Source organism: Microcebus murinus, chromosome 8 (assembly GCF_040939455.1).
Source record: "Microcebus murinus isolate Inina chromosome 8, M.murinus_Inina_mat1.0, whole genome shotgun sequence".
NCBI lineage: Eukaryota > Metazoa > Chordata > Mammalia > Primates > Cheirogaleidae > Microcebus > Microcebus murinus.
The window spans coordinates 98,016,790-98,044,588 of NC_134111.1; the positions used below are offsets into that span (position 1 = coordinate 98,016,790).

General features: G+C 44.0%; 1 protein-coding gene across 1 annotated transcript in view; it reads right to left on the bottom strand.

Annotated features, from left to right (window-relative positions):
* Positions 1-27,424, bottom strand: part of DNER (delta/notch like EGF repeat containing) — a 315,218-nt gene extending 287,794 nt beyond the window's left edge. The window contains exon 1 of the mRNA XM_020288165.2: positions 27,020-27,424. Within this exon, the coding sequence (XP_020143754.2) occupies positions 27,020-27,295 (276 nt within the window). The 5' untranslated portion in view covers positions 27,296-27,424. The remainder of the gene's footprint in view (positions 1-27,019) is intronic.
* Positions 27,425-27,799: the final 375 nt, after the last annotated feature.

Sequence of the window (27,799 nt, forward strand, 5' to 3'; positions counted from 1 at the left end):
AAGAGCCCCTGTGCTTGTATTGGACAGGACAGACACACTGAGCTGGAGTAGGAGGGAGACTGCAGAGATGGACCTGCGCCCTTACGAATTACTAACTACTCCGAAGTGCTGGGGCCGCTCAGAGTCACCCTTTGTCGGGAAAATACACCCACATTTTCACTCCCCACAAAGCGGAGGGCCTGTCTGCAGGGTGCTGCCATCCATCGCTCATCTGGCACTGCCAGGGCCTTGCCACCACCCCACCCGCCCCACCCCCCGGGTCCACCTGCCCCACCCCCAGCCCAGGTTCTGGGCCAGCTTCCGCCATCATCGCCACCCCCGCACCTGGGAGTGCCGGGCGCCGCCGCCCGGTGGCCTCTGCAGCCGGCCCGGGAAGACACAGCTAAGACCCGCCTGACCTCGGCGCTGAGCAGACAGAACGACAGAAATTCAAATAAACCAGCAGAGGCAAACCCCAGAGGCACTGTGTGCTCACACCTCACCCTGACCCGAGCCCGCGCTCACTGCTCCTGTCCAGGCCTGCCCACTCCTGCTCCAGTCACCCCCATCCGGCTGCCCCCAGCACCCACGTATTAGCAAGAAAACAAATCCCTGTTAAAGTGGGTGTGGACGGCTTCACGCCACATCCCGTCCTAACAGTCTATGTTTGGAACTTCTGCATGTCCTGAAAGCTTTAACCCAAACAAGACACTTTGCATTCCTACATACTAGGAAGGAAGACTTTTCCAGGGGCTTTCTCATCGAATCACCACATAATGTGATATGTGATAAATAAAGCCAAGACCTTTAAGTAATTTAAAGGCACAGGATCTGAATGTTTTTAATACCACTTTGTCAAGGAATAAAGTATGTTTCCTTCCGATTTTACTTTATGCATCTCAACATAATCGTGATCATAGCACTGGTTCAACTTCCTATCTTTTTTTTTCTTTTCATTCAATCTCATAAGTGCAAAACTGTCTTCAATACCATCTTTACAAAGGCTGTTTTAAATTCTGTCGTAGGGCTATACCATTATTTAAACATTCTTCTATTAACTTGACCATTTAGGCTCTTTCCCATTTTGGACCATTGTAAATGATGTTATGATGACTATCTTTGTTTATAAAATTTTGTTCAAATTTCCAACTACTTTCTTAGGACAATCTCCCAAAAGGGGTATTACAAAGTCAAAAGATTTTAAAGTTCTTGATGCATGTTATCTAACTGTTTTCCAGAAAAAAGAACCGATTTTCACATCCGCCATTGATACAGGTGCCCATTTCACTTCAAGGGGTATATTTTCGATTTAATTTGAAGTTACTTTCATCCATCACAGTAACTTAATATCAGTGGCTGCCAAATTTAATCATAAGGCTAACAGAGGAATCTCACACAATATTTATGTATCTGGCACTGCTTTGGGCCATAATGAGTCCAGATGGGTTCTCAGTCAACTTTTCCTCAACTGTCATCATTTCATTCCTTCCTCCCTGTCCTCTTAATCTGGCTGGTAATTAAAATTGGTTGGCAAGTGTTTGGCATGTTCTAGATGTGACGTAGAATCTATGCCAATCCTCTGCCACAGCAAACCTCATCAGCAAACACATTGGCCGGAAACTTTTCATCTCTCATCAAACTAGCTTAAAGAATAGTTTCCTCTGACATACTTCACCAGAATAGTACAATCTGAGGGTTGAGCATACCTCCCACGACAGGATACACCAAACGGACCTTCCTGGAAAGGACTGGTTCTGCCCACAGGGACGTGGTCACTACTTGAAACTCTAACTTCCCCCAAGTAACTCCTGGATGTCCACAGCGGCACTCAATACTGCCCGCCCCAGACTTATCTGAAGCAATCGACAGATGGGCCAGTGGCATTTGTGCTTCTTTGAAGTTTTGTAGCCTCAGCAACATTAAGCAGGTCACTCTCCTCTCGTTTAATTATGGAAATGTACGGAGAGGAAGAAGAGTTTTCTCAGCATCGATTTGAAGACTGAGATGCAGTTAAATGTGGGTTGTATCAGCCAGGCACATCCTCTCAGAACCACCTTTGGGTTCCTGGAACCCTATATCCATAGTTTGTAGGAAATGCCACTGGGCGGTAGGCTCGATTCTCTTCAAGACCTTGGCCCTCTGGGCAGCAGGGTGAACCCTTTATTAAATATCATGTCTCTAACGCTATGGCCTTTAATAGCACATATGAGGATTTAAGCTACAAGACTGGTTCCTGGGAGACACAAGAAAACATATATCACCTGAGCACATATTTAAGATAAACTCAAGAATCTAAGTGTAACGCCCGGCACTTTCAGCCTATGGTACCTGTAGTCCTGCTCGCCACCTGATGGCCATGCCCCTCCTTGGCCCTGGGCAAAAGGTGTCTTTTTCTACGTAGGGAGTTAGTTGGTTTCTACCAAAGCCATTGAGCAGGTGGCTTTGGTAGAGCTATGACTTCCTAATGATGCAAAAGTTTAGACATATTTCTCCTGTTAAAACTCACTTAAACATATGCAAAGTTTAAAACCATTTATAAATGTGTTTCTGCACACAATTTATTTTAGCCAAGAGAAAAAAAGCAAGACGAGAGCATTCACATCCGCATGCTAGAAAGCACTGGAGATGTAACCTGGCAGGACATCAAGCCAGAAAAAAAATGTGTTGAACTCAGATTGAATGAAGAGGAAATACCACCACCTACCAGTGTGAAAATCCCTTGGCGCTTCCTGCATTCTAAAAACATACACACACACACACACGCATACACACGCATATTCCCTTTAATGGGGCAAGGTGGGGGCAGGCACCACACCACAAGGGCTCCAAGGAAAGAGTGCACGAGCCCCCACACCAGTGCAACGAACATAACCTTCAAAGCAACCTCAGAGAACCTGAAAGCCAGCCTTCCATCACAGAGCCAACCTAACTAAGCCCCAGGAAGGTTAGGTGGTTTGTCCAACATTCTGCTGTGAGCGATGACTGAAGCCAGCCTCTGAGGGCCCCATCTAGAACTCTCTAGCATACCACGCTAGCTACCGAGGCTGGTGCTACTTACAGGTTTGTTCTTCTGTTCAAATGCATGATTCCTAAATGCAACAAACTTTGGCAAGTGAAATTTGAGAAATTATATTTGAAAGCTACACTGTTTTCTCTGCAGTAGGTCACTGTAGTCTCAGGATATTTACAAGTAAATCTTCCAAATGATTAGCCCAAGTGTTAAAGTTTCTTCTCTACTCGTGGACATCAATTAAGTCAGCAGTCCCCACCCTTTTTGGCACCAGGGACGGGTTTCATGGAAGACAGTTTTTCCATGGACCCGGGGAGGTGGAGATGGTTTCGGGATGATTCAAGCACATTATGTTTAATGCTGCACTCAAACCTCTCTGCTAATAATAATCTGTATTTGCAGCCGCTCCCCGGCACTAGCATCACCGCCTCAGCTCCCCCTCAGATAAGCTGGCATTAGATTCTCATGAGGAGCGCATGCACAGTTCACAGTAGGGTTCGCACTCCTGAGAATCTAATGCTGCCACTAATCTGACAGGAGGCGGAGCTTATGTGGTGATGGGAGCGATGGGGAGCGGCTGTGAACACAGATGAAGCCGCAGTCACTCACCGCTCACCTCCTGCTGTGCAGCCCAGTTCCTAACAGGCCATGCACCAGTACCCGTCCTCGGCCCAGAGGGTTGGGGACCTCAAAAACTAGGTAGTCAACTGGGCAGCTGACTAACTCCAGTAATTTCCCCAAAGAAACATACTCAAGGCAAGAAGGCAATGTCCTGTTTATTAGGCATTTGTCAAGTTCTATAGAAAATAATGCACAGAGGCAGTTACCAGGCAAAAGCCAACTGCTCTGATCTCGGCAACATCAGAAATACCTCACTTTCTCTCTAGCAACAAAGACCGAAATGTGGAGCACAATGGAGCAATAGATTCAATCTTGAGTCTTGAGGGACATCATTACAAGTCATAAATGTTCCAGCAAAATGCTTCATTTGTACTGTAAAATTGGTCCTTGTGACGTGTCTAGATTCCATAATTAGAGGCCAGAACTGCACTCATCAATGGGAATAGTGAACCACAAATCACACATTCAGGACTTAGCTTGAAGATAACTGACCTCCCACTTTAATGATTCTCATTTAAATTTAGCACAAGGGTGACAGAGGCAATAACAAAAGTCATTTTCACTAATCTATTCCGGTGACCCCAGCACAGCTCAGTGAGTAAGCAAACAAACTTCTGGCCAGGCGTGGCTGTTCATGCCTGTAATCCTAGCACCCTGGGAGGCCAAGGCGGAAGAATTGCTTGAGCTCAGGAGTTTGAAACCAGCCTGAGCAAGAGTGAGACCTCATCTCTACTATAAATAGAAAGAAATTAGCCAAACAAGTAAAAATAGAAGGAAAAAAAATTAGCTGGGCATGGTGGCGCATGCCCGTAATCCCAGCTACTCAGGACACTGAGGCAGGAGGATCACTTGAGTCCAGGAGTTTGAGGTTGCTGTGAGCTAGGCTGACTTCAGGGCACTCTAGCGCAGGCAAGAGAATGAGACTCTGTCTAAAAACAAAAGAAAGACAGAAAGAAAGACAGAAAGCAAGAAAGACAGAAAGAAAGAAAGACAGACAAAAAGAAAGAAAGAAAGAAAGAAAGAAAGAAAGAAAGAAAGAAAGAAAGAAAGAAAGAAAGAAAGAAAGAAAGAAAGAAAGAAAGAAAGAAAGAAAGAAAGAGAGAAAGAAAGAAAACAAACTTCTTTTCTAGTTGTTCATAGAGGGGCCTCTACTAAAGAAACCAAGAAAAGTATATCTTAGGTGCTGAGTAGACAATATATCAGATGAGCCAGCCATGGTGGCTCATGCCTATAATCCCAGCACTTTGGGAGGCAGAGACAGGAGGATCACTCGAGCCCAGGAAGTAGAGACCAGCCTGGGCAATATAGTGAGACCCCCATTTCTACAAAAAAAAATTTTTATCTGGATGGAAATGGACACCATAAAAAAAAAAATTAATTAGCCATGCATCATGGTCTGCATTCCTCCAGCCTAGGTGACAAAACAAGATCCCATCTCTTATTAAAAAAAAGAAGAAGAAGAAAAGAAAAGATATCAGATGCTTCTGCAAATATTTGAGTACACCTCTGCTATGGGCTGAGGGTTTGTGTCCTCAGCGTCATATTCATATGCTGAAATTTTAAATCCCAATGTGATGGCATTAGGAGGTGCGGTCTTTGGGAGGTAATTAGGCCATAAGGGTGAAGCCCTCATAAATGGGATTCATGCCCTTATAAAAGGGACCCCAAACAGCTCTCCCGTTCTCTTTCTAATATAAGAGGATAGAGCAAGGAGTCAGCAATCTGCAACCTGAAAGAGGACTCTCACCAGAACCTGACCATCCCACGCTGACATCCTGATCTTGGACTTCCAGCCTCCAGAACTTCTAGAAATACATTTCTGAGCCACCCAGTCTATGGTACTTTGTTAGAGAAGGCTGAACTAAAACAACCTCCTAGTCATTAGAGTAAAATACACAGGGATTTGTTTTTTATTTGGGACACTCTTCCCTACAGAGATGGGAAGGTCCTGGTGGACAGAAAGGAGATGGCGACTGACAGGTCAAAGTCTTGCGTGTGCCTTAATGCGCCACCACCCCTGTGCCTTACCTGCGTCATCACCACCCTCACAGCAACCAGAAATGGTAACTTCATAAGGCTCAGTTTAGAGATGACAAAGATGAGGTTCAGAAGTGTTAAGAAACTTGCTCAGGGACATAGAGCCAGGGTTCCAATCTTTGGGTCCAGTGAATAAAAGGAAGATCTCCCTCAGACTGGATAAATACGAAAACAGGACAATAACAGAAGTGCCCCTTTGAATTTGATCATTGCCAGCAATAACTATGTGATGCTTTTCAGATAAGATTTATTTTTTCTTGGAGCAGACCAATATCAGTGGAAGAAACCAAACCAAGCTCTCAACCAAGAAAGTAAAAGAAAGGTAGAATTTCACAAATAGAAAGGGATCTTATTTCTCATGGAAAGGAAAGGAATAACCCAAAAACATATTGTGACCTACATGAATAGCCTGGGCCAGTGGTCGTCGGCCATAGCTGCCTATTGGAATCATCACCCCCAAAATTCGGAGGTAATATGTCCAAGTGGGGTCCAGGAATTTGCATCTTTAAAGCACACCTGTAGGTTCTAATATGTTGCCAAGTTAAGAACCACTAATGGAAAGAAGGCACACCATTTTTTCTCTTTTTGCCTGTAAAGCAAAATATGTCTTGCAGATGTCTACTTCAGAGTCTCATGGAAGGACAAGATCTTTGCTCTTCTGCAATGTAGGTAGCTTTGGACGAGTCATTTAACCTCCTTTAGCCTGTTTTCCCAAATACCCAGTAACAACAGTGTGCAGAGAAAACAGCAAATTCATCTTGGTATGTTCAATGCTAAGGTCTGGATGAAACCAAAGTTTGATAAGGTGTTTGGGTTTTTTGTTGTTTTTTTTTTTTTTTTTTACTTAAACAACAGAAATTTATTTTCTCACAGTTTCAGAGGCTAGAAGTCCAAGATCAAGGTGTGAACCAGGTTGGTTTCCGGTGAGGCTTCTCTTCCCGGCTTGCAGACAGCTCCCTTCCCTCTGTGTCCTCACATGGCAGAGAGACTGAGAGAGCTCTGGTGTCTCTTCCTCTTCTTATAAGGACACCAGTCTTATCAGATTAGGGCTCCAACCTCAGGACCTCATTTAACTTTAATTATCTTCCTAAAGGCCCTGTCTGCCAATATAGACACACTACAGGTTAGGGCTTTGACATATGAATTTGAGTGGGTGGGTAGGGCGTAATTAATCCATGCAGCATGTCTTCAGTGGATATTTGTTAAATTATTATCACTTGTTTTCTGGAGTACTCCTATGTCTTTTCTTTTTTCTTTTTTTTTTAATGTTTATTATTGAATTGAGTGAAGTTGCTACATTGAGTGTGCCCATTCTCCCTTCCAGCTCTGTCACTCTGGGAGTTTTCATTCATTCACTCAGCACCAGTATTAAATTACTAACAATGTGCAGGTGTCGTTCCAAGGGCTTCGATTACACCTGTGGAAAACAAAGATCTCTGCCCTCATGGAGCTTAAGATCCAGCAGGAGAAAGACAGACTATAAACAATGGATCCAATTAGAAAGTAAATAAAGTATTAGAAGATGACAAATGTTACAGAAAAACAGAGCAGAGTAAGGGGGTTATATTCTTTCCACATGTATGTGTTTGTGTGTGTGCGTGTTTGCAAATTATTTCCGACTGCAAGTTTTGCTTATAATATTGCAATGTTAAATGTTATAATATGACCAAATTTATTCTTCTAATAAGTTGCATGACTTTTTTTATTTCAGCATATTACAGGGGTACAAATGTTTAGGTTACATATATTGCCTTTGCCCCACCCAAGTCAGAGGTTCAAGCATGTCCATCCCCCAGTGTGCACCATACCCATTAAATGTGAATATCCACCCCCTCCCACCTGCCTGACACATCAATTTTAGCCTTTTGTTTCTGTAAAGTTGGACCTGGTTATTCAGACCAACCATTCTGCTGAGAACAACTAAAAAGCTGGGCAAACATTATTTAAAGTACTCTGAAGAACATCTAGCATTTGGGGAAGCTTTTTCTCCAGGAGCATCTGAATTTTCCACAACAGCTTGCTAAAATCCTGTAAAGTTGAGAAGAGACAATAACAGCTTCACTGAACTAGGAAGACAAAAATTGGAGTTCAGGGCCTGCCCAAGAGTGGAAGCCTGACAAACCTCCCCTCATTTGGGGTTGGGACCTCAAAGGGTAACAGTTTTCCATTAGGAATGAGCCAGAGCTGTGATGGAATAGAAATAAACCCAATTACATGAGTGAGTAAATATAAGGGAACCAAATCTTCCCATTAAAAGGCAAAGATCATCAATCTGCATAAAATACAGAATCCCACCCCATGCTATTTACAAGAGACGCACCTTAAATAAAAGGACATGAAAAGGCAGAAAGTAAAACAATTGGGAAAAAAGATACAGTATGCAAACACTAACCAAAAGAGATTCCAGTAGTGGACACATAACCCAAGCCTGACCAATCAGCAGAAGCCAACACCCTAGCCACATGATGGTTCAGAGACACACATGATTAGTTCAGACAGAACTAATCTCAGGACTTTCCAGAGCAGCTGAAAATGGGAGCTCTCTCTCTGTTCCCCCTTGGGCTGCTGGCAGTAAGGACAATGTGCGCCTGGAGCTGTCGGGAGTCGCTGTCCAGAGTCTGAAAATGAAGCCAATACCGAGGAAACGGAGCTGAGACATGGAGAGTCTCACAGCTCAGGTGATGTGAGTTGAGTTCCCAGACAATGCCTACACTTTGCAGCCACATGAACCTACAGACTTTTTTTCTTGCTTAAGCTATTTGAATCAGGTTTTCTGTTGCTTATAACCCAGAGAGTTCTGACCAACACATACAAAGAGGAAGAACCCTGGTCTGGCCTGGTCTTCAAACCTCTCTGGCCTTCAGTTTTCTCATCTGCAGGATGATAGAATTAGATGTCACTTGATCACTAACATCCCTACAGGAGTGCTTAATGCATTCACATTTAAGACTCAATATGTCTACGTAATAAAAACTCAAACACGTCATTGTATTTCTGGTCTATTCATATTCATTCAAACATACAAATATCACACTCAACTCAAAATCAGTACTTCTATTGGCTTTTAGCTGTGGTTAACCAAATCACTGAATCTTATGTCACAAGTGGTTATGCAAGTGCAAGGTAAGGACCATTTTTAAAAACTCATTTTATCATTAGATGCTTTCCATAACTTAAACTATAAAAACCACACTTTTAACAAAGTTATTTCTGAAGGTACTAGGCAAAAGCATTAAGCCATGCAGAAAAATTGCTTCTTAACAAATAAAGATGGTTTTATGAGTCTATCTTAAAACAACAGCCTGCCCATCTAAGATGTCTTAGTTGCCAAAAATAAAATGTACGGATTATTGTTAATATTCTACCATTTCAGTTCCTTTCACGTTGTCTTCCACTGAATAGACTGTATTTGAAAACTGTGACCAGCACCTCATATAAAGAATTTTTTATATGTTACAGGCATAAGCATACAGTTCTGATAATATAAGAAATTTAAGAAATATATATATATAACATTATATATAATAGAATGTATAATTTATATATAATATTATCTATATATTTTAAAAATGTAAGAAAGCCCTGCATTTGTACCCAGGGGATTCCAATCTCAACCCACCTGCTGTGGGTGACTTGGGCAAGTCACCAAGAACATCTGTCCATTCCAGACTCATCATCTGTCAAGGAGAGGAAATGCATCCCTCACAGAAATGTAAGAATTAAAACATATAATATAAGGGGAGGAACCTAGCACGTAGCCATTCATATAAGTAACTGAACATTTAACTTGAATCTGAATGTCCATAAAAACTTGTATAATGTTATATGACTCCCCACCCACACCCACCCCCACCCCCAGCACTGTCTTCAGTATTTGGAATGTCTGGGCTGAAATGCTTTGGTAGAGAGAGCGGGAAAGAGAGTCAGCAAATTCTAACCCTGTTTCTGACGTTCATCTCTTTGGCCTTCACTTTCTTCTGCCAAATTAGTGAACTGGCCAATACAATTTCCAGGATCTCTCTCAGCTCTGAGTATCTGTGAAACACATTTCCATTGAAAGCAGCACTCAGAAATTGACAGTGGAAGGGTGAGGTCCCTAGATTATTAACCTCGATTGAAAAACAAATTATTCCATGAAACCAAACTCTCTAGTGTCAGATTATGAGTAGGTCTTGCCTGGAAGACTGCAAGTCTTGGGAATGGAGGGGTGGATGATAAGCAGACGTCCATGCTGAGCTCTTGACCTGAGGATAACATTGTTTTATGAGCTTCTCTGGGCCTCAAACTGTCCAGAGTTGCCAGAACTGCTCCCTGATGGTGATCTGTTTGTTTGTTTGTTTGGTGGTAGGGGCAGGGAGCTCTGTGCATTAGGAGCCAAACTGAGCCTACAGAACACCCAGTTCTCACGCCTTGCTAAACCTCACTGCCCGAATCCCAATCCCTGGGGACATCAACAAGGTTCAGCTTATAGGAACCAAGTAGCCTGGCGGCGGTTGCTAAGCAACAAGTGATCTCCAGTCTTTTAGCCCTGCTTTGGCTCATCAGCGAGTCCAGGGGGTCCCACCCCACAGCCCACTTGAATTTCTCATTTATACTGAGCTCATTAAAAACTAGTAACATGAGTGTTCAATATCAACCCACATGAGCTAGCTCCTTAACAAACAAGTCAGCTGGGATGGTATTACAACCCACAGTTCTCCACGTGACATATTGAATGTGCCTGATGGGTGCCAGGGCCGAGGGGAAGGGTATCTGAAGGTCACCCAACCAGATACCAAAGACCGTTCTTCCCCAGCCCTGTGCAGTTGCTTAGGATCTGGGTGGCCTTGCTTAATTTTTTTCGACTTTCTAGCCTCAGTTTCCTCTTCAGTGAAATGAGGAAATTGGACCAATGACATTGGGGCCACTTCTTCACGATAGCTCAAGTGCCCTTCGCAAGCTCTCTGTTTCTCCTAAAGGAGCTCAGCAGACTGCAGGAATCAGGCTGAGGCATGACTCACTGGAGTGGAGGGCCCTGCAGGGGGAAGAGGGCTGAGTCAGGGAACAGAGTTCTCCAGCACAAGGGCTTTCCCGGGAGGGAGCCACAGGGGCTGGGACCTTCCATGAAGAGACCAGGGAGCTGGGACCACAGACCAGGGCTGGAATGGAGCTCCTGGGACACTGTGTGCCTAGGCAAGGGCAGTAGCAAGAAGACATCAGTCCGGCATGTAAGCAGAGGCTGCAAATAACCATCCAGGGAGGATCCTTGGCCTCAGGTTGTGTAAGAAGATAACACAAATGCAAAACCATCTGGCAGTTGCTCAAAAAGGTAGATATAGAATACCATATGACCCAGCCATTCCATTCTTAAATTTATACTCAAAAGAATTGAAAACAGGGATTCAAACAAACACCTATACGGGCATGTTCATAGCGGCTCTATTCACAAGAGCCAGAGTGGAAGCAACTCACGTGTCCGTCAATAGATGAATGTGTAGGCAAAACGTGGCACCTACGTACAATGGAATAGTATTCGGCCATGAAAAATGGAATGAAATACTGACACATGCGACAACACGGAAGAATCCCAAAAGAAGCCAGACACAAAAGGTCATAAATTATATTATTCCACTTATATGAAACCTCAACAGTAAGCAAATCCACAGAGACAGATGCAGATTTGTTGGTTGCTAGTGGCTGGGAGGAGGGAGGAAGGGGGAGTAACTGCTTAATGGGTACAGCATTTTGGGGTGACAAAAATGTTTTGGAACTAGATTGTGAATCTAGTAAGAAGACTAAATGCCTTGATACTAAATGCCACCCAATTCTTCACTTTAAAATGGTTACTTTTATATTATGTGAATTTGACGTCAATAAATTTTTTTAAGGTAACACGGATTCCATGGATATACCCTGGGTGGTTTATGATACAGAGAATAGGCTATATGGGACCATCAGAAACCACAGGACATTTTAGGACTCTGTACTGTCTACCCACTTAAATACAGACAACGTCCATTGATGTTCCTTTCTACGCATTGAGCCCCTTCTTTCTAATGCACTGTGGTCAGAGCCCTGAGACTAGAATGCTGGAACTGTCCGGGAAAGTATGCTTCTTTCCAGGTTTCTGGCTAGGCATATACAACAAGAGGCCAGCAGCCCTTCATCTGGAAGACCCCAGAGGAAGCAGGTCTACCAGTGAACCCTAACACGAACAAAGTCTCCCCGAAGATGGGGCTCCGTCTGAGGGAGTTTGTAAGGGATGCACATAGAAGTGAGGCAAGGAGATCCACTGAGCAGTCCCTGTCGTCAGCAACCGCGTCCCCTGCTGTTCTCCATCTTCCGGACAACTATATGGGAGAAAGAACAAAGGGATCGCAAGCATGTTTATGTACTACCAGGAAAGATCTAGGTTAAGAGAAAGGCCTCTGACGTCCTCTAAATTGCCACAAGCTCTGCTTGCCTAAAAAAAAAAAAAACCCTCTTCTAAGCACACAAAACATCTGTGGGGTCTGTGGAATGCAAGAGAAGCAAGGGAAACCTTGCATTAAGTCAACTTGTGATTTGTAAAAAGGTGTCGGCATCAGTTTTTTTGGCATTATACTGATAAGGTTGAACACGGTAATAATATTTTTTTTTCCCTTAGGAAACAAAAAGAAGGGTGACTTCCCCTTTTTGGTCAGTCTAGCTGCAAAATCCTCACCCTGTCCCATCCTACCCTCCCCCTGTAAAAGAAAAATAATAATAATATTAAATTTACTTCTCTCCAGCTGAGAGTTTATTTTGGGCCTCATAGAAATGCTAATATTAGTTCTCATTTCTCTGTCTCTCCTATTATCTCTCTCATTATAAGGCTTTTCTACAGAAATAAAAGAATTCCCTTTTGCACAACCAAAAAAAAAAAAGAAAAACCAATGGCCAATTTTAAAGAGTGAAAATGAAGACAGAGGACCATAAAAATCCTGGTCAGGAGAAATGAGGTTGTTCTCAAGGGGAAAGGAGCTAAAAATACAACATGGAGATTAAAGCATAAGGGAAATTTGCATTTTGCTGAATATTAGGCCAAGCCTTTTTCTACCCAAGCCTGGATAAAGAACACTTTTTGAAATCAGAACATTACACCATCAAGGACTTTTAAGAAATACTCTATTATCCAATAATGCCATTAAAATTAACTTGGTGATTTAACAAAATACTAAGGAACCCATGCCAATTATTAAGGGAAAAATGTGCTGAGTAGTTCTTTTTTGAGAAAAGAAATGAAGAATCTTGATAAAATGGTTGAAGCATTTTAGCCTTGATAAAAAGTCAATACAAATTAAAAGTATTTAAATATGATTTAGAAAATCTATGCCAACCCTTCTTAAAATAGACATAAACTTGGGCTATATTGAATTATATGTTCTAAAGAAATAATAGGATCAGCCCTATCAGTATAAATCTTGGCCAAAACAAAATTCTTCAAAGGCAAACTCTTGGCTCAAATCTAATAATTCTCAACATATTGTACAGTATGGTAACACTATCAAACACAAGAGCTCTAATTAAAATTTATCAACCACCCCATTGATGAGTTAGGCTAAATAAGAACCAAAAATTATAAGCTTCTAAAGAGCAAAGCAATGAGCATAAGCCAACTCAAAAGAAAAATGATAAATAAGGAAAAGAGGTTTATAACACAAAGGACAAAGAGTTAATTTCCTTCACTAACAAAGGGCTATTACAAATCAATGACAAAAACGTACAACCCAAAAGGCAAATGTAAGAACAGGCAATTCGTAAGAAATGTTCTCCCTCATACATGATTTTTAAAATACAAAGAGAACCAATGTGATACCATGTTATACCTATCAGTTAATACACACACACAGACAAACACACACACACACACACACACAAAAGGAATTCAGAATATCAGTATTGATAAAATGTGGGTGAGTGGGCATTTTCATATGCTGTTAGTAAATATTAAAGTTTTTCCAGCCGTTTTGGATGGCAATTTGGCAATATTTATTAGAATGTGTAATGTATGCACATGGATATGCCATTATACACACACACACACATGCACACACACACACAAACACACACATGGGTGGCCAGTGGATGGGAAGAATGTGCTTCAGTAAAGACTGAATACATAAATACTCACATAATGGAATATTATGCAATCATCAAAAAGAATGGGTTTGCTGTCTATTTTAAGACATGGAAAGATGTTCAAAATACAGGGTGTCCCCAAAGTCACCATACGTAGAGAAAGATGGGAAATTGTGGCTAAATATACCTTAATTTACAAAATATTCATTACAAAATTCTTCCTGTGTATGGAGACTTTGGGGACACCCTGTAGATGAAGGGAAAAGTTGCATAGGATGAATTAGTCTTTATATAAAATCGTTGCATGTATATATGAGTATTCACATGGGCTTCATGTGTGTTTATAGGTACAGAGAAGAAAATGTAAAGCTAAACACCAACTGTAAACACTGACTAGTGCAGAGGGATGAGATTAGCAGGAGAGGTGAGGAAGGTGAGATAAGGTTACCAACAGGCCTTTTTCACCATATTTCCACAGATTTTTAATGCCTTAGCAATTTGACAATTGCACTTAAAAGGACCCATGAAGATATAAAACTACGAGCTGATGTCATATTTTAAATGCAAGTTAGTGAAATTTGCCTTATGTAATTGTTTGGCAAGAATTTAAAGAGCCATTGACGAACCCTTCAGAAAAAAAGCTGTGAATCAGAGCAGGCCTTTGGGGTAAGGTTGACAGATTTAACAAACTAAAAATACAGGACTCCCAGTTAAATTTGAATTTCAGATAAATGATGTGCAATATTTGGGACACACTTATACAAAATAATACTCACTGTTCATCTGAAATTCAAATTTAACTGAGCATCATGCATTTTTTTCTGGCAACCCTACTTTGGGGCCACTTCATGGTCCCAGGCTGGCTGCTCGTACATACCTTAGTCCATGCCCAGAAATCCTGGTGTGCTCAACCAGCTACTATGTCCTCCATTCCAGTGTTTTGTTTTGTTTTTTATTTTTTTTTACAGGTGGGAGACTTCTTAAAGAATCTCATGGGCCAGGCATGGTGGCTCACGCCTGTAATCCTAACACTCTGGGAGGCCAAGGCGGGCAGATTGCTCGAGGTCAAGAGTTCAAAACCAGCCTGAGCCACAGCCAGACCCCATCTCTACTATAAATAGAAAGAAATTAATTGGCCAACTAATATATATAGCAAAATTAGCTGGGCATGGTGGTACATGCCTGTAGTCCCAGCTACTCGGGAGGCTGAGGCAGGAGGATTGCTTGAGCCCAGGAGATTGAGGTTGCTATGAGCTAGGCTGACGCCACGGCACTCACTCTAGCCCGGGCAATAAAGTAAGACTCTGTCTCAAAAAAAAAAAAAAAAAAAAACAATCTCATAAGCTTGTGAGCCATTCCCCTGGAGAACACAATATACAAAATTTGGCATCCCATGAGTATGTGAACATCCATTTACTCTTCAAATACATCCATACAGCCCAGGTTAAGAGTCCTAGTTCTACCTCAGTGTGAAACTAGGATTCTGATTTTTGGAATTCTTGTCATCTCAATATGTGTTTGGGGAAACTGCGTTTCTTCAGCTCCCCCCTCTATGTTATTTTTAAAAGCAAGTTCCAAAGGATCTAGAATAGCCAAAATAATTTGGCGGGGGTGGGGAGAGGGACAAATTTAGAGGACGCACACAACCTGATTTCAAGACTTACTATGACTACAGTATTGTCAAGACTGTGAAATTGGCAACATGAGAGACACATAAATTCAATAAAATAGAATAAAGAGTCCAGAAATAGACACACACGTATGGCCAAATGATTTTGAACAAAGGCGCAAAAATAATTCAGTGGAGACAGTCTTTTCAACAAATGTTTCTGGAATAATTAGATATCCATATGCAAAAAATAAACAAAAACTTCTCAGAGGTCGCACTACATGCAAGTACTATCTCAAAATAGGTCATCTGAGGCTGGGTATGGTGGTCCACAGCCTGTAATCCCAGCACTTTGCAGGGCCAAGGCGGGAGGATCACTTGAGGTCAGGAGTTTGAGACCAGCCTGGGCAATGGCAAGAGCTCATCTCTTCAAAAAATTTAAAAATTAGCCAGTGTGGTGGCCTGTGCCTGCTACTCAGGAGGCTGAGGCAGGAGGATCACTTGAGCCCAGGAGTTCAAGGTTACAGTGAGCTATGATCATTCCACTGTACTCCAGCCTGAGCAACAGAGTAAGATTCCGTTTCTACAAGTAAATGGGTCATAGACCTAATGTCAAACCTTAAACAATACATGAGCAAACACAGAAAGAAATTTTCGTGGCCTCGGTTAGGAAAAGATTTCTTAGGACACAAGAAAGCACAAACCATAAAAGAAAAAAAAATTGATAAATAAGGCTTTATCAGTATTTTGAAAATCTCCCCTTTGAAAGATACCGTTAAGAAAATGAAAAGACAAAGATTGGAAAAAAATATTCACAAATCACATATAAAGTATAAGGATTTGTATCCAAAATGTGGAAAAGGCTCTCACAACTCATTTGAATAGATACTTGATCAAAACAGAAGCATGGATGGCAAATAGCACATGAAAAGATGTTCAACATCGTTAATCATTATAAAAATGCAAATTAGAACCACAATGTGATACCACTACACACTTATTAGAATAGCTAAAATCTAAATCAACGATACACCACGGACTGACAAGAATGCAAGCAACTGGAACTCTCATTTATTGCTGACAGGAATGGAATAGTACAGCTCGTCTGGAAAACAGTTTGGCAGCTTCCGATAAAGTTTAATAGGCATTTGCCACGTGACCCAGCAATCCCAGTACATCCTGGTTACTTACTCAAGATAAATGAAAACATATATGTCCACTTAAAGACATGAACATTTATGGCAGCTTTATTCATAATCACCAAAAACTAGAAACAAACCAAATGTCATCAATTAGTAAAAGGATAACAAATTGTGGTACATCCATACAATGGGATACTATTCAGCAATAACAAGAAACAAACCACTGAAACATGAAACCACAGGGATCAATCTCCCAAGCATTATGATGAATGGAAAAAGCACATGCGTGGTTTTATCTATATGACATTCTTATAAAAGCAAAACTGTAGTGACAGACATCAGACCAGTGGTTGCCAGGGGCTGAGGCTGAGGACAAAGTTTACAAAGGGACATAAGGAAATGCATGGGGTGATGGCAGTAGTAGTTATGCAACTATGTGTCAAAACTCAGAGAACTCGGTGGGAGGAGCGCTTGAGCTCAGGGGTTCAAGACCAACCTGAGCAAGAGGGAGATCCCATCCCCACTAAAAACAGAAAAATTATTCGCGCGTGGTGGTATGCACCTGTAGTTCCAGCTACTTGGGAGGCTGAGACAGGAGGATCGCCTGAGCCCAGGACTTTGAGGTTGCTGTGAGCTATGATGATGCCACTGAACTCTACCCCAGGGAGACAGAGCGAGATTCTTGTCTTAAAAAAAAAAACTCAGAGAACTGAATGCTAAGAAGAGTAAATTTTACTGCATGTAAATTATACCTTAATAAAAAATAGTAATAAAGTAAGAAGAGCCTGGAAATCCTTTGTGTAAGGAGCCACAGAGAAAGTGAATTTGAAGTTAGAGATTTTGGGTTTCTTTTCATTCTTCCTATATGAAATCTTTCCTTTCTGAAGTAATATACCTAGGACATATTTAGCATTTTTCCTGTTCTCATACATTCCATTTTGCTTGAAAATTAAGCATGAGATTTTGCTCCAAATGACATATTGCGGAAATCTGACCTGATGGGGGTGGGGGGGGCGGGGACACCAAAAGTCGCAACAATTCGCCATCGGGCACTCGGCCCATGTCACAGCCCATCGCTCCCAACTATGTTCCAAGTTCCTTGCGGAAAGAGGGCCCAGATATTTTTTTCTTCTCTTGTGATGACTTCCACCACAGAACGTTCTCCATAAAGGAGTTTCCATCTGCCTCCGAAAACCCACAAGTAATTACAAATGCTCCTTTACGTTAACTACAAGCACCAGGTAAGTACCAGCATTGAAATTCTAAAGGATGTGCTTCCTTTTAGGAACTGCGAGCAAAAAGATAGCAGACATGTTTCCCTTCCCAAGGGCCTTTCTTTTAAGTACACTGATTTCATTTCTCAAATCCTCGCTCTTTTTCAAAAGCCCTATTCCTTCCCTTTCTCTTTAAGAAAGCAAAACCTCTACATCCCACAAACCCAAAACCTCCTTCCAGAAACTAAAACTGCTGGAACTGCTGCCTCTGGTGCTCACTTTGAAAGCCATAAACCTTGGACCAGGTGGCGGCAACAGCAGTATGACAATAGTAATAACCCTATACTTGAAGCCACAATGCCTGGGCTCATATCCTCAATTCTGTCACCGAGCTATATAAGCCCGGGTAAGTCTCCTTAGCCATAACATGGAGAATCACATCCACTTCTACAAAAATAGCAGTTTGAGTTTATGGAGGGTCAGCTCCGTGCCAGGGGCTTTACAAGCTACTGGCTTTCATCCTTCCAACCACCCTATCAATGAACAAGGAAATGGGCTTTAGGAAAGCTAATGAGCCTGGAGTCACTAACTCAGCCAAGATCCACACCCATGCCCGAACCCCGGAGCAAGCATTTCTTTTCCTGCTGCACACACACCTCCCTGGATGTAGGCTATAACCGTGGGGTCCAGACATATTGACTAGGGCTGATGTGAAATGGAAAGTTAAAGTCTGCCCTGGGAGACTCTAGAGACTTCAGCGATTTGAAGATAAGGACCCTGTTTATCTTTCTCTCTGTCAGCCCCAGGGCTTGCCCTAGAGCCTGGCCATAGACACTCATCAAGAAGGGATAGATACTATCACATGGGGGATTAGGTTTAAAAAAAAAATGTTGTGATTAAAAAAAAGAAGGGATGGAGGGAGGAAGAAGAAAAGGCAGAAGGGGAAGGAGACTTGAGCTAAGTCAAATAAATAAAAATGGAAAAATGAACTCTTTCCATGAATATTTACAGAAATATTCAGAGCAGGTCAGTAAACCTCTTCCTTTGTCAAGGGCCGGATGATGGATATTTTCAGCTTTGCACACCCTGCTGTCTGCAGCAACTCTCCAACACCGCTGGAGCGCGGAAGCAGCCACAGGCAAGACTTAAACGGATATATGTGGCCATGTATGTGGCCGTGCGTTCAGCACAACCTTACTGTGGACACTGAAATTTGAATTTTATACAATTGTCATGCATCTCAAGATATTATTCTTATTTTTATTTTTTCAGCCTTTAAAAATGTCAAAATCATTCTTAGTTGGGGGGGTGGGGGGTGGAGGGAGATGTGGACTGTGCTCTACTGACCCATGATTTAGTCCATCAGAAAAGTATTTGTAGGCTGGGCGTGGTGGCTCACGCCTGTAATCCTAGCACTCTGGGAGGCTGAGGTGGGAGGATCACTCAAGGTCAGGAGTTCAAGACCAGCCTGAGCAAGAGCGAGACCCTGTCTCTACTAAAAATAGAAAGAAATTAATTGGCCAACTAAAGATATATAGAAAAAATTAGCCAGGCATGGTGGCACATGCCTGTAGTCCCAGCTACTCAGGAGGCTTAGGCAGGAGGATCGCTTGAGCCCAGGAGTTTGAGGTTGCTGTGAGCGAGGCTGACGCCACGGCACTCTAGCCTGGGCAACAGAGCGAGACTCTGTCTCAAAAAAAAGAAAAGTATTTGTAAAAGAAAGTTTTATTAGCAATACTAAAGGCCAGGGCTACTGCAAAGGATTTATTGAAAAATATTTGCACTTCCCCGAACAGAGTCGGCACCAGGGGAAATTATTAAACAGGTTAAATGCCGTCATGTGCTTTGCTCCTACTACACACAGCCCCTTCCCACATGCCCTGGACCTGCCTGTGGGGCCCCGCACACTCCTGGTGTTGACAACTGCACCCTACCAAAGCCATTCATTCAACATTTATGGAGCACCTACTGTATGCAGCCGCGACACTGGGTGCCTGCCACTGCGCTCACTCATCTTGGGACAGAACTGCTTCAGCTGGGGACATAGGGAGGGAGTCTGGGAAGGCCCTCCTCTCGAAGACAACTGCTCTACGACACACGTCATGACTGCTGACTGAAGACAGGTTAGTGAGTTCCAATAAAAACGATTAGTGATTCCGAAACAGACTGGACCACCAGCACACGCTCCCTTCCCACTGTTCTCTCACCGTTCTTTGCACCCACCTGGTGAGGGAGGACAGAGGAGGACCTAACAGAAGTGAATACCTTTCTTCAGGTATATCGATGCCTCAGACACTTTTCTAAGCCACAACAGCCGTCACAGTTGGCATCGGGACCCCACTTTTACAGATGAGAAACCGAGCCTCAGAGAAAGGAGCCGCCTCCCCAAAGGCACCCAGAGCCAGGTTCTGGGTCTGACTCCCAGGCCTGGACTCTCGCCACTCAGCTCACTTTGAGATGCAAAACCATTCGAGGAGGGTGTGGACCAGGAATCCCAGGGCTGTGAGCCTGGACACCTTCAGGTAAGAGTGACCAATAACAGTGCACCTGTCTTGTTTTTCTCTGCCACATCCACATGCTGAGCAGCTGTAGGAGGAGATGACAAGAGTCTAGCTGGGGTTTCTCAACCCTAGTCATACAGTAGAATCACCTAGGGAGCATTTAAAAGTGACCGGTGCCCAGGCCACACCAGGGGCCAAGTAAGTTGGAATCTGGGGGACAGGGGACAGCAAGACCCACACACTCATTTTTGTTCAAGCTCTCAGATGATTCTGAGAAAAAATTAGCCAGGCATGGTGGCACATGCCTGTAGTCCCAGCTACTCGGGAGGCTGAGGCAGGAGGATTGTTTGAGCCCAGGAGTTGGAGGTTGCTGTGAGCTAGGCTGACACCACAGCACTCTAGCCTGGGCAACACAGTGAGACTCTGTCTCAAAAAAAAAAAAGCATTTGTAAAAGAAAGTTTTATTAGCAATACTAAAGGCCAGGGCTACTGCAAAGGATTTATTGAAAATATTTGAACTTCCCCGAATAGAGTCGGCACCAGGGGAAATTATTAAACAGGTTAAATGCCGTCACGTGCTTTGCTCCTACTACACACGGCCCCTTCCCACATGCCCTGGACCTGCCTGTGGGGCCCCGCACACTCAGGCCGCACACTCAAGTGCCCAGGGTTGAGCACCAGTGCAGGTGAAGCAGAGCAAGGGGTAAATATAAAGAAAGTCTGCCTGCAGAGCTTTGCCGTGCTGTGTGGATTTTCTGTCTGGGAGACCGGACTCTGCGTTCACTGTCTCCGGGTTAAGCAGCTCTGACCACAGTGCCTGCTGAGTTGGGAGGGATATCTAAAAATACAGCTCCGGCACTCAGCTTTCTGACTCAAATACCCTTCAATTCAGGGTAGGTTTTCTTTCTTGCTTGATGCTTGTGAAATGAGGGCATAAACAAAACCATTCTGGATGGGAACGTGTCACATGAGAAGCTTAAGCAAAGAAGCTAAAGACAGGAATGTCCTTTTGTCAAGTGGCCAAGCTGAGATGAATGATGTTTCCTAAGAATGCACCCAGAATGACATGCAGAAAATAAGCAAGTCACTTTATTTTAATAACACCAAGAAAATCGACTGTTTCCTTCTTCCCTTAAAGTTGTTACAAGAACTTTGACAAATTTTTTTTTCTTTCATTTCAAAGGAAGACTTCAAGTCACTGAGAATTTTCTCAGAAATCATTTCTTTCAGGATATGAAGAACACCACCTTTATAAAAGATTGTAACACAGTTAAATTTTCACTTTTAAAATTTATGTCATAGCATAGCCCATCCTAGTGGAGAGAAAGAGCCAAGTGTGTTCATTGAAGCAAAATAACCACAGACATTGAATGAATAATATTTTATATGGGAAAAATATAATCCTTTTCTTAGTATACCTTGTATTTGTGCAACATTTTACTTTTTTCCAAAATGTCTTAAAATTCATTCTCACATACTTCTTTACACTTACAGAAAAAAACTTTACTATGTTCTCATTTGTAAGTTGTATCATTTCTATGAAGAAAATAAGACAAGCATTATCAGTCCAGTTTAGAGATATGAACATTGAGATTCAGGGAGGTTCAATGATTCTCCCAAGGTAACAAAATGTTAATAAAAAATCCAAAGAAAGAAGAAATGCCCCTTGATATCTCAAATGATATTCAACATTTTGCACATACTACACTGAATGTGTGTGTGTGTGTGTGTGTAAAATGTCCAGTAGAAAAGACTGATATTGTTCAAAGAATTAGAATTCTTTGTTGTTGTTTGTTAGCAAAGTTCAATTTAAAAAAAATGGGTTCATTAGAAGCAGAGCCATTGTTTTAAGTGAGCGTGTTTAATCAGAAGAGAAAATTACAGAATCAGATGAATGAGTGGAATTAACTTGCCATAAAAAGCAACTACACAGCCCCTTTTTTCCTCCAAGGGCAGAAATTGACACATCTTTCTTATAATCCCAAAGGATAAGATCCTTAGGGAACATGAAATGAAAAACTAAACAGGTATCTGCTTGAATATTAGGTAAAGAATTATTTCATTAAAATAAGTTTTACAAAGTAATACAAATTTCAATAATCCCTACTTCTGATGGGTAGCCCAGTAGAAGGAAGGCGTTTCTGTATCACTCACCAGAAAAGAAAGACTGGCCCAGCAGCTGCCACCTCTGATACCTGCCCACTTCCCCAAATGAATCAGAAAAGGCAAGAGAAGCCTTAATTTTTAAAAAGTTGAAGTTTTTTTCTAACCTCTCAGAAATATTTACATTTTCTTTCTTTTCTTTTCTTTTCTTTTCTTTTATTTATTTATTTATTTAGAGACAGGGTCTCACTCTGCTGCCCAGGCTGGAGTGCAGTGGTGTCATCACAGTTCACTGCAACCTCAAACTCCTGGGCTCAAGCAATCTCCCCCAGTCAGCCTCCCCAGTAGCTGGGACTGCAGCTGTGAGCTGCCATGCCTGGCTAATTTTTTAATTTTTTATTGAGATGGGGTCTTGCTATGTTGCCCAGGCTGGTCTCAAACTCCTGGCTTCAAGCGATCTCTCAACTCAGCCTTCAAAGTGCTGGGATTGTGGGCATGAACCACTGTGCCCATCCTAGAAATATTCATATTTCTTTTATTTTGTACCCATTTGCTTATTATCATGGTAAAAATAACTACAGGTATGACCCACAATTCTAATTCTAGGGTAAATGGTCCTCCTTGGCATGTGGCATAAAGAGAATCTGCTGTGTCTTTGTCACCCCTGTGCCTTTTTACTCCAGTTTAGCACAAACAAGCTCAGTGTTTTAGAGCAAGACTGGACTCAGAGATCACTTCAGCCCTTTTTACTGATAAGACTCAAAGAGTTTATAGGTTTCGCTCAAGGCCACACAAGTAAATATGACAGGGCCAGGGCCTTCATCCAAATACCTTTTAGACTCCATAGCCCTGCATCCAGCCAGCCTGCCTCGTCCAAATTCCACCTCTAACACTAGCAGTGTGACATAGGGACCGTCACTTAACTGTTCTGCACATTACCTATAAAATAGTGGCACTGCAAGGATCAGCAAATTATATCCACAAAGCCCCTGGAACAGCGCTGGCACATGGCAAGTGCTTAACAAGAGGGTTAGCTACCACTATCATCATCGGTATTACATCTCTAAAAGTAAGATTTCCATATACAGTTTTAGAGTCAGCTGAATTTCTCATGATTTAGGATGTGTAAGTGTGTTAGAGGACTTAGAAAAGATGTATTTTAAATGTTATGTGATTTTCAGGACAGTATCAAAATGTGACCTTCGATTAGTCACTCAATCAAAATGAGCTTCAATTTCTATGTTTCACAAAAGGAGTTGATGATACTTGTGCTATCTGCCTCATACAGTTAAATTAATGAGTATATGAAATGTGTCCAGAAAGTTAAAAAAGAAAGGGAAGAGAGGATCTTTTGCAGTGTTTTGTTGGTTTTTTTTCCTGCTCCCATAGAAAATGAGAGTGTCAAGTCTGACTATAATACCAAATCATGACGATCACAGATGCTCCATGATTTACAGCACTTAATTAATGTAATCTTCCCCCAAGCCTCATTGTGGAAATCCCAGAGAGAAAGGATGGGCACCCACCCAAAATATGGTTTGGATGTCTAGACTGAAAATCACACACACACACACACACCTCTAAGAAGGTATGAAAAGATTTACTGCTGACATCACGAGGCTTTCTGGGGAGAGCAGGCAGTTCCCAAACAGGCTCGAGTGGCTTGAGAGAGCAGGGACAGGAGACTGGCTTGAGGGTGGGGGTGCGGTCTGTAGGGGGAGGGGCTGGCGCAGCACAATAGGGGTTCGCCTGGTTTGCACCTCCCACCAGGGAGCACCTGGGCCTTCTTATAAGTTTGCCTAGATAGCGAAGAAAAGGGAAAGAGGGAGAGGTGAGGCTTAAAAGCTTTCAGCAGTCAAATATCAAAAAAATGGAGTCGATCTCTTCACGGCAACCTCTATGAGGAAGATCCCATCCTTGAAAATGAGGAAACTGAGACCCAAGCAGCTTAGATCACCTGTCACAGCAGGTTTAACTGGAGCAGCTTCAAACCCACATGGCCTACAATTCCCAGATCCTGTGAGTTCCTGTCACTCAGGCAACAGGAGAAACACTGCCTGGACCCCACCAGTTACCTGATGGCAATCAGCCAATGCCAGAAAAGCTAAAAAACAGCCTTAATGCATTTTTATCCCAATTGGTAGTTTATGATTTTCTTAAATTTCTCCACATACAAAAAAAAAAAAAAAAAAAAGACAGTTCAGGGTTAGGTTCTAATGTTACCATTGCTAACATTATTGTCGTTATAGGGAGAAGGATGACACCCTTTGTATAAAAGATCCTCTTCGCATACAGGTGAAATTCCATTTCCAATTGATCCAGTGAGCATGAGGTTCTATTTCGGCAACCACACAGTCTGCAATGGCTGACATCCATTTCCCTTATCTGTAATTGGGTATGTGTAGTGTTTTCTCTCTCTCTCTAACTTCTCTATCGAGATTACCTTTTGTGGTGGTGTGTTTTGTTTTGTTTTCTGTTGCCATTAAAAATGAGAGTCTCAAGTCTTACTACAAAATCATGAAAGATTAAATTAAAATCATCAGGAATCAATCTTTTATGGGTTATACGGCTCTGAATCATCTCAGTAAGTTCTTCTGGGTGACCAAGTCCGATCGGGTTCCCAATCTGCTAGTCTTTCCTATTAGAATTACAGTTGCTTCAGCTCGCTCTTCAACTCGGATCTCAGAGCATCCGGTATCGGTTTTCCTCAGTTGGGCAGCGTTCACACAGCTAAGCCTGCCTCAAATGAGATCTATACAGGAAACCCAAATCTGTTTTGAGCCAGTGGGTTCTGCAATATTTATGTATTAGTTCATGACTCTTCTGAATGAATTAAATTGTATATCAAATCACCACTCAGGACTAATCACAATATTTATGCCTCTCTGTAAGTCATCTTTAGGGAGCATTAAAAAGTGGTCTCTCTTTCTTGAAGCTTGCTTATATCTATTTTTAGAATCACCAAAAAAAAAAATCTTAGAGTTGTGTTAAATTCCCAACGTCCAGTCTTCCTTCTCATTTAAACTGTTGTGCACTAACCTGCCTTCTTCCGTCCATTCCCACGACACCCCGAGTGCAAACCAACTATTTCTTTCAAGGATAAAATTCAGACATATAAATAAAACAGCAGTATGATAGAAGCATTCAGGCAACTCATTTCTTCAGGAAAAGTTGTAAAAATCATCAATCAACAGGGGAAATTAGTATAGGTCCATTCTCTGGTTTTAAATTTGCAGTTCTTTTCATTTTTGCAAAAGCAAGATTTTGTCCTTATGGTTAGAATGGCTCCAACAGGCATTTCCTGAGGAGCTGTCATGCCCCAAACCTGCTCCTGATGCTGGCTGGTATCACACCTACTCATCATCATCATCATCATCTCCCCTGAGGGAATGAGAGCTTATTGATGCCAGTTAACAAAGAAGAGCACAACATAGAATGGATAGATTCTGATAATTTGCTATTGAAGAAAAAAAAAGAAAGATTCTAAGCAAATAGCAAAAATTCTGGCTGTCAAGGTCAAGTTTGTCAATCCCATTTACCTCTATAAAAAAAATAAAAACCTATCGTATCAAAAGAGTAGCCTTTTTTCCCCCCACTGAAAGAACCTACTTGAGCATTCTCGAAGTAACTCTTCAATATTGTATCGAATTTATATGAAACAAACTCCTCCACCTAAATGTAAGAAAGCAAGCACTGGAATCCCATGTATGTTTCACATTCACGTGGTCTAATTTAATCATTTCAGATAAATTGGTTATTCACTCCTACGCTGCAATAGAGACTTGGGCGTTTCTACCTGGACACACAATGCTACCGAATCTCCTACTGAAAATGTTGATGTTAATAGGTTTCACCCAGCTTGAATGTACTTGTAAAAGCTCTATTTATTATTTTCTGCAAATTCTTTTGGAAACCCCACATTCACGTGCGGCTGTTGGCCGCGTCCCATCCCTCACACAGACCCACGTTTCCTGGAGGCTTCCCAGTGCCCTGGTCACGCCCTGGCCGCCAGCAGCCCCAAGCGTGCGCCCCAAGGGGCGTCCAGCAGGGAGGCGACACTGCAGGCCCCGCGCGCAGTGCCCCCTTGAATGACTCCAGCTGTTCCAACACCCCCTCCTAAGCTTAGAAAGGGCCGGTCACAGGCCGAGGGGACGCAGCTGCCCTCTCAGCCTCTGGCTGCCTTGACAGAGCCCTCAAGGGTGGAGGAAGGAAAGTGCCGGCCACCCGGCACGAGGCCCGCCACCACTTGCTTCCCACATCGCGCACCCTCGACACACGAAGGGTCCAGCGGGACAGGGAGCCAGGCCACCTGGACATTGAACACCTCGCCAAGGACGCTTGGGGCGGGCTCCTCTGTGCCGCCAAGGCGGGCGCCGAGACCGCGCTCCGGGGGGCGCTTGCTCGGTTCGGCCCGGGCCGGGAGGGGCGCGCCGCTAGGTGGCCAACGGTGGCGCCGGGAGTGCCAAGCCCTGGAGAGACACGCCCCGAGAGCCCGGGCTGGCAAGGCCGGGAACAAGGGACTCAGGGAGCAGCACCTGCAGGGTCGGCCCGGGCGTCCGTGTCCACGCGGGCCGGAAGGCTGGAACCAGTCCCTTCCGAAGTAAGAGAAGCTAGTCTCAGACGCGCTGGAACCCAATGCCGGGCAGCAGCAGCAGCAGGGCGGGCGGGAAGAGGGGACGGGTCCTCGGCCAGCGCCCTGCACCGCGCCCACCGCTTCCACTCACCTGGCAGTTGGCACCGGAGACCCCGGCGGGGCAGGTGCAGCTGTAGCCGAGCTCGCCGGCGGGGGCCGCGTGCTGCGGGCCGGGCGCGGGGCGCGGGGTGCACACGCCCCCGTTCCGGCAGGGCTGCGCGGCGCACGGCCCGGGCGCGGGCAGGGGCGCGGCGGGCACCGGGCTGGCCAGGCAGCCGCTGCGGGGCCCGGAGCAGAGCAGCAGCGGCAGCAGGGCCAGCGCGAGCAGCAGCTGCGCACCGGACGCCTGGGCGCGGCGGGGCGGCATGGCCGGTGGGGAAGGCGCGGGAGCTGGAGCCGGGGCCGGACGCGGCGGCGTCAGTGGCGGCGGTGGCGGCGGTGGCGGCGGCGGCGGCGGCAAAGGCTGCTTGGCGGGGCCCGGAGCCTCCTGCAGCTGCGGGATCCGCGGTTCCCCGGGCAACGGCGGGCGGGGCCTGCAGGGGCGGGGCCGGCGGGGCGGGGCCGGCGGGGCGGGGCCAACAGAGGAGGGGCGCGGCCGGGCGGCCGGGCGGGCCGGGGAGGAAGCGCGGCGGGAGCCCTTTCCCTGCTGGGAGTTGGGTGGGAGTTGCAGGGAGGCGGGCTGGGGCCCCCAGCCCTGAAGGGTGGGGTCAGGGTGGCGGCTGTGTGCGAGGAAGCCCAGGGGGCAGCGGTGGCGACGCTCGGGCAGGAAGGCGGCGGGAGAGGCGCGGCGGGTGCGCCCCCCGCGGGCGGCCGGGCGAGGGCAGACGGGGGCGAGGGAGGTGGGGCTGCCTCGGCGGGCAGCTCCGCCCGC